Raw genomic sequence first — 12408 nt, 5'->3', positions numbered from 1 at the left:
TCAGCCTTCTGCTTAAGCACTGGGGGAAAAAGTCCTTTTCCCCTGTTACTCCTTAAACCTGCCACCACTTGCTGATAACTGATTTTCTGATTTGCAGCCCACAAGCACTTTCTCATAATTAGACGATGATACTAAGAAGATCAAGAGACCCATTCCAACAAGGTCTCCGCTAGCACAGTTGACTGAGCATAAAGGCAACCAGTGAAGTTTGCCTTTGTTTTAATAGGACTTTAAGTGAATCTTCATCACCAATCCGAAATACTCTGCAGAATATGCGAAGCAGCTGACCTCTTAAGTGCAGCTGAAGTACCCTCTGGGCACTCCCTTCTGGGAACTCTCTCCACAGCTCAGCTAAGAAAGCGGCACAACAGAAAACAGCAGTTTTTAAAACGAGAGGCAAGCAATGTTTCTGTACCTCTACGGAGAGCATGACCATTCTCTTGCACAGCGTTTTTCTCTGTGCTTGGGGGTCGCACGTCTTCATTCTCTGTGTGTTTCTGGGTCTCCCCACTCTTCTGAGCCAGTTTGCATTTCTGATCAAGCTGCTTCAGCTTTGCAGCACAGGCTGCCAGCCGCTCCTCCCTGGCTCGCCGCTCCTCCTCCTCCCGTCGCCTCCTGGCTCTCTCAACAGCCTCCGAGATCTCAGAGTGCACAAACTTCTGTCTCAGTGGCACCTTTTCTTCTTTATCCTCGAGGGACTGCTGTCTGAGAACACTTCCCAGTGCAGGCTTCTGCCAAAGCAAAAACATTCCTCAATAAGCATGGCCCAAACATCTCCTGTATCTTGAGCTCTGCATCCCATACTAAGAACATTCCCTCCTGACTCCCTCCCCTCTATCCTCATGCACACGATTCCCCCTTTCGGTGGGGAGTTACTGCTATCTGGTTCAATAGCTCCATTTTCTCACTGTCTGACAACCCCGCTGCTCTGGACCACTTCAATTTCTTTTCTCTAGCAGGACTGCTAGGCAGATGAGTTTCTCTCCAGCTGGGTATAAACAAAGAATTGAAAAATACATCAGCATCCCCTTTTCAATAAAATGTCAAACTGGCATCTTTAGGACAGTGATACATCGCAATCAGTGGCACAAGCCCACTCACACGAGCTCAACCTACCTGGTGTTCAGATGCAGAGCTCCAGCCATTCAGCTTCCTGGGAGGCTGCTGTGAATCCTGCACTTTCCGGACTGGCCGGGACAAGCCAACTGAGTCACCCCAATTCTTTCCTTCCTCCAAGGTGTGTTTGACATCCGTGCTGTCTGCGGAGCTCAGGGACAACTGCCGCTGCCTTCTGGGATCCCAGCTGTTCCTGCCACATAAACAGCTTCAGGATTACATTTGCTACTTGCCTCAAAAAGCACTTGCAGTCTTATTGAGTGGCAAAGGCAACTGACTGAAACAGAAAGAAAACATCAAAAAAACCAGAAAACCACCAGAACAAGCATTGTGCTTTTCCTCCGCTATTGTGCAGCAGGAGAAAGGCAAGACACAGGAGACAAAAAGCCTGGCACCCAGCTTTGAGACCTACACACATCCTTGAGCCCACTCAAACCATGGCCGGTGGAATCAACAAAGTCACAGTGTGAATCAGAGGGATCAAGCCTCAACATTCAGAACAAATTTTAAAATGATCCTGGTACTGTTTACTTTTACTGAAACAACTGTAAGTGCAAATACAGCCATTTCTTACCATTTCTGTCGTCCATCTTTAACAGTTTCTTCCTCTTCCTCATCTTCACTAAATTTTAGTTTCTCAGAGTAATCCACTTCATCATGAATGCCTATGAAGGCAGGATTGGAGAAGGGATTATCAGAGGACAGAAGCAGATCCCTTTTTCGGATAAAGCTTACACCCTTCCTGGCAACTAAACCAGAGAATGCACAGGCTTGGCATAATCTACTTGGAAAGGCCAACATCCACCCCAGGTACCGGAAATGATGCAAGTAGTGGGAACCCACAGGTGAACAGTTGGACTGGTCCCAGGAGAGGGGCAGCAAGCAGTCTGGGAATGGGGCTGCACTGAAGAACCAGCCACCAAGCTAGACCATGGGTAATTGCATACTAAACAGCACGGCTGAAAAGGCAGGACTAAGGCTCCCAGCAGCCATTCTGCGATCCTCCTGCTGTTTGGTGTTCTCAGATTCTAGGAGTCTTCAGATCCGTTTCCTTGAGCAGTGTGATGGAAGGATCAGAAGGATCCATTGTGTCATCATTTACACCTCCAGCAATTTCACAACTACACAAACCACCGTTTGCTTTCCCTCCTTTCTGTGGAAGTGAAATAGAACTAAGAGAGCGTCCTGGCTGTTTCATGCTTGAGGGAGGAGTAACTACTTTGCTTCACCTCCTAAGGCACTGCCTGAAGCCAGAGAACAGGAGCACATTACCTGCCCATCCATCATCTGCATCAGTATCTAGTTCATCCAGCCCCTTTAGGTTCTCTGCGTTGATAATGGTGGGCCGAGGTGCTCTCTCTACTTGCTGCCGAACTGGACGTGGTGGGCGAGACAGGCTGAGCCTGTTCTCTTTTCTACAGGGAAACGCAAAGAAATGGTTAGAAACTTAGAGCTGAGTTTGTAATCAACCCTTCCCTATGATGCACTTAAATATAAGGGCTCCAAGTTTCTCTCTCTGTCCAGCAAAGTTTCTTTCCCTTGTCTACCTGGTACCCTCTTCCAAGGGCTTACAGAGGACAGCTGCAACCCTTCCAGCCCGGAATTGCACACAACTTTTTTATGTCCACCTGCTCCTCACACACCGTGCTTAGAGTCCTGAAGCATTTCAGACACTGCTGTAGCTGGAGCAAAGCACTCCTTCTTTGGGTAAGAATCAGGTTTCCTCTGTGGCTGCCTGCAGCTTCACCCGCACAACTGGATCCTTGGCTCAAATTCTTGCATAGTTTATGGTTCGTGTCACACTCTGAACCTGCCTCGCAAGGGGCACATGGCAGCCTTACCCATCCTGGTCATTCATCTGGTATTGTCTGAAAGGCACCCGGGGCTCCAGCCGAAGCTGTGGAAGGGGGAAAGACCCTCGGTCCAGCGATGCAGGGGTCTCAGATGGCTGTTGTGGACACATCTGGAACAAGGCAAAGCAGAATAGTCTGTTCTTCCACCTTGCCACAGCAGGCTTAACCAGATTAAGTTACATTACGAGCACTGTAGCTGCATCCACACAAAGGGAAAACAAACATTTCATGTCTGGCTGCCTAGCAGGCCATGTGCTAATGGTTACCCTCTCCAGCTCCAGAAGGAAAGCCACAACTTCTTGGGCTGAGCAAGGCTGTGCTACGCTAGTCTAGCATGAAAGGACACTCAACAGGGGAAACTAAAAATAGATCAAGAGAAATATGCCTGAGCAAGCCCTGGGAACCAACTAAGAGTCCAGAAAACAGGTATCTCAGCTGACTTCAACCCCCACACACACTGTAAGAAGCAAGGACATTGCATGGCTGTGGGGAAAGCGTGACTTACAAAAGCAGGTAGCATGTCATGGTATGTAGGTGGTTGGTAGACATTTCCCATGAACTGCGAAGCCCCTTTGCGGACAGGCTGAGCTGGGCGGAGAGACGGCTCCTTTGGATCGCTGGCACTCACTGAGGAGGGGGCTCCGTCTCCGGTGCTAGAGGTCTTGCTGCCCAGCTCAGCTGGGGAGGCGGTCAGAGATGTAGCAGAGGTTATGTTCCTCCCACCGCCCTCCCTCCAACTGGTGACATCTGGAAAGGAGGCAAAAATTATGTTAACATTGGTAACTGCAAACAGTTACTCTGCCAGGAAGTCTCAAAACTCAAATACTCTGGTCAAGCCCTAATTAAGTACGCAGACAAACACCACGGACCAAGGAAAGCTTCCAAATGTATTTATTTTCCTAAAAGACTAGCAGTATCATCCATTAGTAACTGAGGCACCAGCAGTGTCCTTATTGAAAACTAAGACCAAATCCAACCAGCTCTGCTCCCCGTCTCCACAGTCTTCACCCTGCAGAATTAAGACCAGCTAGATCATGCACACTCAGAGAGAAGCCACATTACACCAACCACTCATTTCACTTGTGACTCCCTTAGCCCAGGGGGAAAGGGCCTGCTGTGCCACACCAGACAGCAATTTAATTTATTAAACAGCGTAGTAGATGACAGTCCATACTTTGCTGTCTGGACCACAGAAGTCAACCAGTGAACATCAGCACCACACGTGCATCTGTGGTCACTTGCTAAGCAGCTTGACACGAGGCCATAAAAAGATAAAAGAAAACGCAAGGATTGTATATCTGATACTATGAACTGTCTGTGGAGTTACGTGCTGGTGTAAGGCAGAAATCATTCACTCACTCTGGGGGCGGAGGCTTGGTCCTGGCCCATACGACGGATCTAAGGCGCCCTTTTCTTTGCCAACCTTGTCCTGCTCGCCAGCTGCTTTCAGCGTCGGAAATTCCTCGGGAGAGAAGGATAACAGTCGGCTTGAGGCCCTTGAACCTGTCAGACAAATAAGTGTGGGACTCAGAGAAGATGTTTCCACTCTTTCAATTCCCTTACGAGATCAGCCTGGAAACAAGACTCCTGAGAATCTGGGCCTCTAGCACATTGAAATCCAAATTACTACCATACCAGCACCTCCGCTCACATCCAAAACACTATCAGACACTGTCACCAACACAACACATGTCCTCACCCGGTACGCCCACACTCTTTAACTTGGGATCTTCATTTAAATTCTCACGTTCAACAAAGTCAGAGTGAACTTTCTCAGCTTACAATTATTTTTGTAAAGTACAAAATTCAGACTGAGGCAGAGATACAAATTCTGCAAGATCACACGTAGATGATTCTCTGTTATCAAGTATTTGACATTTCTAGTGGGATCCTTCTGCTTAGATCTCACTCTACCAGGGAAGACTGTTGTTAGGATTTCTGGGAAGATACTCGGTGAAAGTCCACAGAGAAGCACTGGGTGTTATTATCTATACCCCACTCCCTTCCCTGCTGCAGCATTTTAAGACGCAGATCGCTGGCCAGATCAAGCCAGGTTCATTTCTTGTCACTGGCAAATTGTCCTGCCAAATCATCAGCCACCCCAGGATGACAGCTTTCTGTCCATTCTAAAGATCTGCCAGTGGCTGGAAAACAAAACACAGCGATTCTCCTAAATCTCCTGGCAAGGGAACACCGAATAAAAGGACATTGTCAGAAGTATTGCACTACTAAGCATTAGAAGAATTCCTTTTTCAAGAACTGTTTCCCTGCTAATGCTCTTTTTTAAAAAGAGCATTTCAGAATCACCATATTAGAAGTATCAGCAATGAGTACAGAAGACCTGACAGAAGAGTCTCATCTATCTGTATCCTTCCTTGCCCTAAAGAGTCAAGGATTGGCTTAAGTCCTTTTCACTTTCTGGAACTTGCACACTGCACAAGACCTCCCATCTGAAGACGTCTGGGAAGACATTGCAACTGCTGTAGCTAATACCTTCAAGTATTTTGGACAGATGAGAATACACAGGAAGGACAAAAAAGATTTTACAGCAGTAATACCTAAAGAAGAGCAAAAAAAAAAATCAGAAGACTTTCCTCTTTGTCAATAATATTAAACTGCTATACTAGCTTAGAAGGAAAAGCAATTGTTCAATGCCACTGGAGAAGAGGTGCGAGGATGGGATGACCTAAGAAGTCCTTTAAGCCAGATTTCTGAAGCTTCTGTGATTCAATTACCTTCTAATTAAGCTGTTCTGAGCTACACATGCAGTTCTTGGGTTGATACTGGTGTGACTAGAATGAGTTTTTCAAAGAATCTTCAAGAACATTGTTAGATGATGAGATTTCAAAACGACTCTAGAGGAGCTCAACAGAATCTCAAAAAAGTACCAGTTAACCAAACAAGATGCAGTCTTTGCACTGGCCACCAACCTCGGGCAAGCAAAAGTCTCTGCTTGAACATTCAGCCTTTGAGAAACACCCACTCATTAAGGGACTCAATTTAGGGTAAGCTTGTCCTCGACATTTCTGCACTCTGCAGCTGTCTCAATTCTTTCAAATCCCTCTGCAATTTCACTCGACAACTTAACGGTTCTGGGTCTGTTCACACTAAAACAGTGGCACTGACCAGTTTTTCTCACTGAGGTTTAATAGTAGGACTCAGTGCAGCTGGAAACCACCTCCTGGGTGGAAATGGAGGCAGCTGAAGACTACCGAACTCCCACCTTACGTTAACATGCTTCAGGATCCTCAGTCACGTGGAAGCCATTTGCAGCATAGTTTCTCAGGAAGGCCTCAAGTCAAGGTGTAAGCAAGTGCATCCTGCAACAGCTTCAATGCTGCTTCCACCCACCAACACTTGGTCCAGTAGCCTTGGACCAAGGCTGCTGTGTACACCTCCCATTACAGCCTCACTTTTGACCACCTAATTAGGTGAAGCTCCCCATGCTACTAGCCACATTCCAGATCTGATGTCATCTCTTTGCCTTTCTTCTTTTCTTCTAAACCAACCCCTTCCCTCTTCCACTCGCTTTTCTGCACCTTTATGATACATGGCTCTGGGCTGATAGAAGATGCTTATGAGAGGGCAAATGTTTCCCTTCTTCAAAACCTTCGCCTCCCAGAACTCCCTGCTGTTTCCCAAGTGCACGAACCATTCTGGTTCAAGGTGGCGATGAGACATATGCTGTTCAAGCTGTGTCTTGCACTGGCAGACCTGAGCAGATGCACTTGCATCATTCCAGCCGACACGCTACACAGATTGTAAACAAGACTCATATGGCTTCACTGCACTGGCACCAAGGCAGCTATATCCCACTCTGTCTAAACAGGGAAGGCAGGAAGAAATGGAGCCCACTCCATCTCACACCTGTCTGGGAGAAGCAGGCACATACCCAGTTCCATTTCTGTTTATCATACTCACCACCTTCTTGTCCTGCTGGCTTTCCATTCAGCTGTGCCCATGACTTTGGTCCACCTGGCACTGAATTTGTACTCTGAAAAGAAAACAGAACACAAAAAACCCCAATGCTCACTGATCTGTGAAGTCTCATGACTGTTTCTCATTTCCTGGCTGGCACCTGCTCTTCAGACCTCCAGATCACCCAGAGGTCACTGGATAGCAGAGGTCTCCCCGGTTCCTTGTTGGGGTTAAAGGTAGCTCCTCCCCACTCCAGTGTACTATGGTGCTACAGCAAAAAATCTTCTCTGCTCTGCCTCTCATCTCTCCTCTGCTCTTCTTCAGCTATTTTTTCAAACCATTCCTCTTGCTTTCCTCCCTCTAATCAAGCTTTCTCCTTGTCTAAATTTGTTCCGTGTTACACCTCAGCTTGAAGGCTACCCTACTCTCTTATGCATTAACCACTTTTCTCCTCTTCAAAAGTAACTCCTGTCCTGATTTCTCAGAACCTCAAGGGCTGGGAAATTTTTTTAAACTGAAAGTGTGGAATCTGCAGCATATAGGGGCCAGGTCCCTGCACTCTCTGGGGAAGCTTTCTTACTTGCCAGTAGCTTTTTCAGGTTCTGACACTGGCTACTTCTCCCACATGACCAGATCTCTTCTTATCAAATCTCATCAGGCTGGGCGAAAGAGCTGGATCGGTTGTCACCAAGTGACACTTGAATTACACCCGAAGTAAAACAGTTTAGAAGGGCTAACGAGCCATCCCACATTCCAGCCATTCTTTCTTTGCTGAAACTAGACTTTCTGCACCCACTTGAAAAGTATGGGGTAAAGTGCACATAATTACGCTCCAGCTGCAGCACAGCACTCCTGGGGCACAGTAACTTGAAGACAGTCAATCCTACAAGAATTGATGGTAGAGAGCTGTCCTGTAAATTGCAGTCCGCTGATTCTTACTAGTGCAAGGCATACAGACAATTAAAGAAAACCCTGAAGCTGTCTGGGAACAGGGAAGCAGGGTGGCAGTCACAGAGACCGCTTGCACCTACCTCCTGACTGATTGACTGTGTCGGCTTCTGTAAATTGGAGACAGATTTCTGCAAACCCTGCTGCGGCAGCGACTCCTGCAGCTGTGCAGCCGTCGCACTGGAACTGAAGAGACAGAGGGGAGATCAAAGGGGAAGGCAGGCAAGAAGACAGACAAACAACTCGGCAATACAGCAGTTGCTAGAAGATCAGGCTAATGCTGCCTCTACACTGGCAGGGACAGAGAACTGAACACTATACGGTCCACTACAGCAGTGCGCAACTGCTGCTGCTTACCTGACAAAACTTTGCAAAGAGCAGTTCTACCTACCTCTTTTGGTCTGGCTGATCCTGCTTGTTTGCCCATCCTGTACCGTCCTTGGGTACTATAATGATGTTAGGGTCGTTTCCTTTGTTCTCAGACTTCAAGCTAGGCAAGTTTGCAGGAGGTGGCATGCGCCGGGCAGCAGCAACTTTCCCAAGACTCTGTAAGCCATGTCTAGGAATAACTAGTGAGAAAGGAACAATGGCAGGTCACAGAGGGTTATATCTTGCTAGATAAGTAACCTTCATCAGCGTACTGTGGCTGGGTGCCATCCCAACAGAACCATACAAGCTGCACCACCGCTGCTATGTCAACATACAGGTCATTTCCCACAGGACCACAGAGAAGCAGCTGTCTGTGGTAGCAGCTGGCGAACAGGCCTCCTACAACAGTCAGGAGGGAGAAAGAAATAATTCTCCTGAACAAAAAGTGTCCACCGAGTCTTCTAGCTACCTGTGCAGATACTCCTCTCATTTCATTACAGAGAAGCAGCATCACCCTTTCACAGTTTGAGGAAATGGCCATCCAAGTCCACCTCTTAGCAGACAGTCTGGTAATGTAACCCGAGAGTCCTGAGGTCTAGATTTGCCAGCTCTGCCCACCAGAACACATTTATTAAGATGGTATTTTGTTTTCTTCAGTTTTCTCCTCCCACACCAAATCCAGAGTCAGACCAGGCAACATTTCCTTTTTTTTTCACCCCACCATCTACTTTCGGTCACTGCAAATCTAACTCACATTCTTCCCCAAAGGCCTTCAGTCCTTGACTATCACCTCACACAAAAGCTGGCTGAAGTGCTTTAAGCTGGCCAGACCAAGTGCCCTGTCTCAGCACAGCCCAAGGCCCTGGTAAGGCTTTCACTCCAGTTTCCAACCTGATCATTTTGCAGCAAGGACACAGGCTAGACAAAGGGTCCAACAGTCCACCAGCCACTCTGCCTGTCTCTACAGTAACAGCAGCACAAAGAACTGCTCCTGTTTTCCTTGAAGGAGTGATGAAACACCGGCTTAGACACCAACACAAACAGCTCTGCAACCCAACTGCTTCCCACTAAGCATTCTACACACAGGGCCAACCACCTGAATTAGCTCTGCAACACCACCCTTGGATGAGACCAAATGGAGCTTGCCAAAAGCATTTCTTACCTGTAGTTCTGATAGCTTCTATTGACTTTCCTTTATACTTATCAAACAGGCTGAGAGTCGAGTACTTGCTTTTCCCATCCTTTCCCTTGGTTATTTGCCCCAAACGATCGGACATTGCGATGAAATGTCATCTAGTAAGGAAATTTCTCTGCGCCACTCCCGATCTGCCTTTTAAGGAAAGAGAACCAGGGAAATGCCATCAAACAGATTATTGGCCACAGAGAAGTAAAAAGTAAAACATGCACAACTGCCAGAACTGCAGCTATCAATGAGCAGACACACTAAGTTACACGGTTTTAACACACTCCTCTTTAATCACAAGAAGCTTGTGAGATTTAAGATTTATAAACTCAATGAAAAGAACTGCAGGAACACAATTCCCACAGCATCATTTTTTCCTGCCACTCCAGTGATGAAAGAGGTGAGATTCTTTAAGAATGAGAATACAGGAGACAGGAGTCACCACAGTCCTTGCTTTACAAGAGTAAATCTAACAAGAAGCAGCTTGCACAAGGATTCCTGAATATAAAATGACAGAAAAGCACTGGCTCTTATATCACAGCAGCATTTATCACAGGGTTTTCCCCTGAAGCACTGGTAGCCAGGTTTGTTATCTTTAGGACTATGGTTTCACACTCGCCACAACTAATGACTCATAAGAGCAATTAATGCTTTGAAAGCATCACCTGAAGGCAACAGCTATTTCTTCAAATTCCCTTTTCCCGTCTGCTGGACAGGAGACAAAGTTCAGGAGTCAAAAAAACCCAGCTCAAATGAAATAGGTTCACACTCCTGAACCTGTGAGTTCAGAAGTTCCACTATGAATCCTGAAAACACTTCATAAAAAAAGATTACATTTATCTGTTGCTGGCACCTTCAATACCATTTGTACTTATAAATATGCTTTGCTCAATGGATGTGATGTTAATTTTTCCACTCAGATCTTTGCTGGCACAACACGCTGTCATTAACACCCTTCATGCAGGCAGTCTCTTTACTTCCACTTTTTAGTGGTTGGAGCCTAGGGCAAAGCTGAAACATGGGGAACACACACACTGTGTGTTCAAGGTCAACTTTTATGTCAGAAAAGAAACTTTGCTTACTTTCAACGGACCCTTCTTTCATTTTTAAGCATAGTTCTCAGAACACTGTTCTAAGTTTTCTCAAATCTAGGATCTTAATCTAACCTTCTCACATGTAATTTAGATTCCAGATTTCTTGTTCTAAAGCCTTCACTTCAAGCCTAAAACTGCTGGCAGTTGTATTATATAGGTCCCATCTTAGGGTTGCAATTCTCTGTTGGAGTACAGAACCCTATACAGACAGACAGCAGACCTTTCCACCCTTCATCCTTTCTGAAACTCATCCAGCTGAAATTACTCTTTTTCAAAGAAACTCTATCTGACCAGCAGCTCCAAGTTCCATCAGCAATGCCTTATCAAACACAATTTCCAGATAAGAGGATTACTCCATCACACATTATGTATAAAATAAAGCCCAAATCACAAACATGTTGGATACAGCCAGTTTGAGAATGTCCTGCGATCTGCAACCAGCTGACTGAAGCCCATCTAAACACTGCTGCCACAGGGTAAGTTTCTGACCAAGAAACTTAGCATCATGCAGCGTTCATTCTTGCACCGAAGGGCTTAAATGGGGCCTGGCAGGAGCAAGAAGCTGTGTGCGATGCAGCAAGCTGCGTGGGCAGGGACAGAAGAAGAAAAGCATTTTCTGTGACTTAGTAACAGCATCCACAGGATGCTCAGGAAAAACATCAAGCTCCACAAGAAGCCCCTTGCAGCTGCCTTTGTTGGACCATCACGTGCAGCATGAAGCTTGTGAAAGCAATGGGGCTGGCCGGCATCCTTGAGGCACCTTTTCCTGCGGAGTACCAAACAGATCTTTAGCTCCAGCCTTGTTCAGTCTTTGCTCAGATGATCACCATGTGCCAAAGAAAACAATAGCTCCTCCCTCACTTGCCCATTTCCAGTTTGTTTTTTTTTCCACATTTCTATATGCCCAATATTTTATTAGTGGGATAGACATAAAAGAGAAAGGGAGAAAAACCACTGATTATCATGGACTTGGCAGGAAAGTAGAAGCTGGACTGAGAACAATGACCTATTTGAACTGGCAGAGTTGCGGGGAGCCCTGGACCAGAGCAAATAGCACAGGGTGCTGCACGCCAGCCCTCAGCTGCGCTGGCGAGAGCACAGCCACCTGCTTTCACAGGTACATCGAGCCTTGCAGAGGCAGCCTGGCTCAGGTTCCATCCAAGCCATGTCAATCCTAGACCAACCTCACACAATCCCAAGAAATAAAATCTCCTGTGAGGTTTGGAAACTTCAAACCAGACCAAATAAGTAGCATTAAAAAAAAAAAAAAACAAACAAACTACCACCTCAGGTTCAGGAGTTATGGAGGTTGTGAAACTTCAAACCAGACAAAAAAAGTAGCTTTAAAAAAAAAAAAAACAAACAAACTACCACCTCAGGTTCAGGAGTTAGCTGGTTAACAGAAATTCCCCAAGTTCCTGAAAGTCATGATACAAACAGCACACAGGCCAACGTTGCCAAAGAGAAACCCTGACAACCAGTTATGTAACTGGGCCTCAGCTGCCTCTTGATTACATCTTGTATCATTAAGAGGATGCGGGAGGAATAAACAAACACTTCAGAGCAGAAAAGCTGGGGACGTGTCAGGATAAAACCCCTTGTCACACTTTCTGGGACAGCCATGACCGCTCTCTGGATCAGTGAATATACTTTGAACTCCAGCGCTTTGAAGCTGGGAACGTGAAACACAGCTTTGTTTGTGTTTTATGTGCTCTCCAAAGGCAAAAACAAGTCCATGGAGAGGTGAGGCAATTTGCACACAGTCACCGTACAGAGTCTGCTGAGTCCAGCTGGAGCTATCCCACAGGCAGGACCCTGCTGTCTGTCCCTCCTGACAGCAGGTGGCTGCAGACCTGAGCTAGTCCATGGGTGTCACTGGCCAGGGGCATCACTTGGCACCCAGCTCACCCACAGCCCATAGCACTTC

General features: G+C 46.5%; 1 protein-coding gene across 1 annotated transcript in view; it reads right to left on the bottom strand.

The window, feature by feature from the left end:
- PRRC2B (proline-rich coiled-coil 2B) overlaps nucleotides 1-9535 on the bottom strand; it is a 29926-nt gene extending 20391 nt beyond the window's left edge. The window contains exons 1-11 of the mRNA XM_010139461.1: nucleotides 9367-9535; nucleotides 8227-8404; nucleotides 7919-8021; nucleotides 6891-6963; nucleotides 4329-4472; nucleotides 3475-3716; nucleotides 2958-3079; nucleotides 2389-2531; nucleotides 1691-1781; nucleotides 1117-1309; nucleotides 416-731 (exon numbers count right to left, since the gene is read on the bottom strand). Coding sequence (XP_010137763.1) covers nucleotides 416-731; nucleotides 1117-1309; nucleotides 1691-1781; nucleotides 2389-2531; nucleotides 2958-3079; nucleotides 3475-3716; nucleotides 4329-4472; nucleotides 6891-6963; nucleotides 7919-8021; nucleotides 8227-8404; nucleotides 9367-9481 — 1720 coding nt within the window. The 5' untranslated portion in view covers nucleotides 9482-9535. The remainder of the gene's footprint in view (nucleotides 1-415; nucleotides 732-1116; nucleotides 1310-1690; nucleotides 1782-2388; nucleotides 2532-2957; nucleotides 3080-3474; nucleotides 3717-4328; nucleotides 4473-6890; nucleotides 6964-7918; nucleotides 8022-8226; nucleotides 8405-9366) is intronic.
- Between the last annotated feature and the right edge of the window lie 2873 nt (nucleotides 9536-12408).

The sequence above is a fragment of the Buceros rhinoceros genome, unplaced genomic scaffold (assembly GCF_000710305.1).
Source record: "Buceros rhinoceros silvestris isolate BGI_N320 unplaced genomic scaffold, ASM71030v1 scaffold26587, whole genome shotgun sequence".
Classification (NCBI taxonomy): Eukaryota; Metazoa; Chordata; class Aves; order Bucerotiformes; family Bucerotidae; genus Buceros; species Buceros rhinoceros.
Note: the sequence above shows the minus strand (reverse complement) of the source record. Positions and strands in the feature narration are given on the sequence as shown.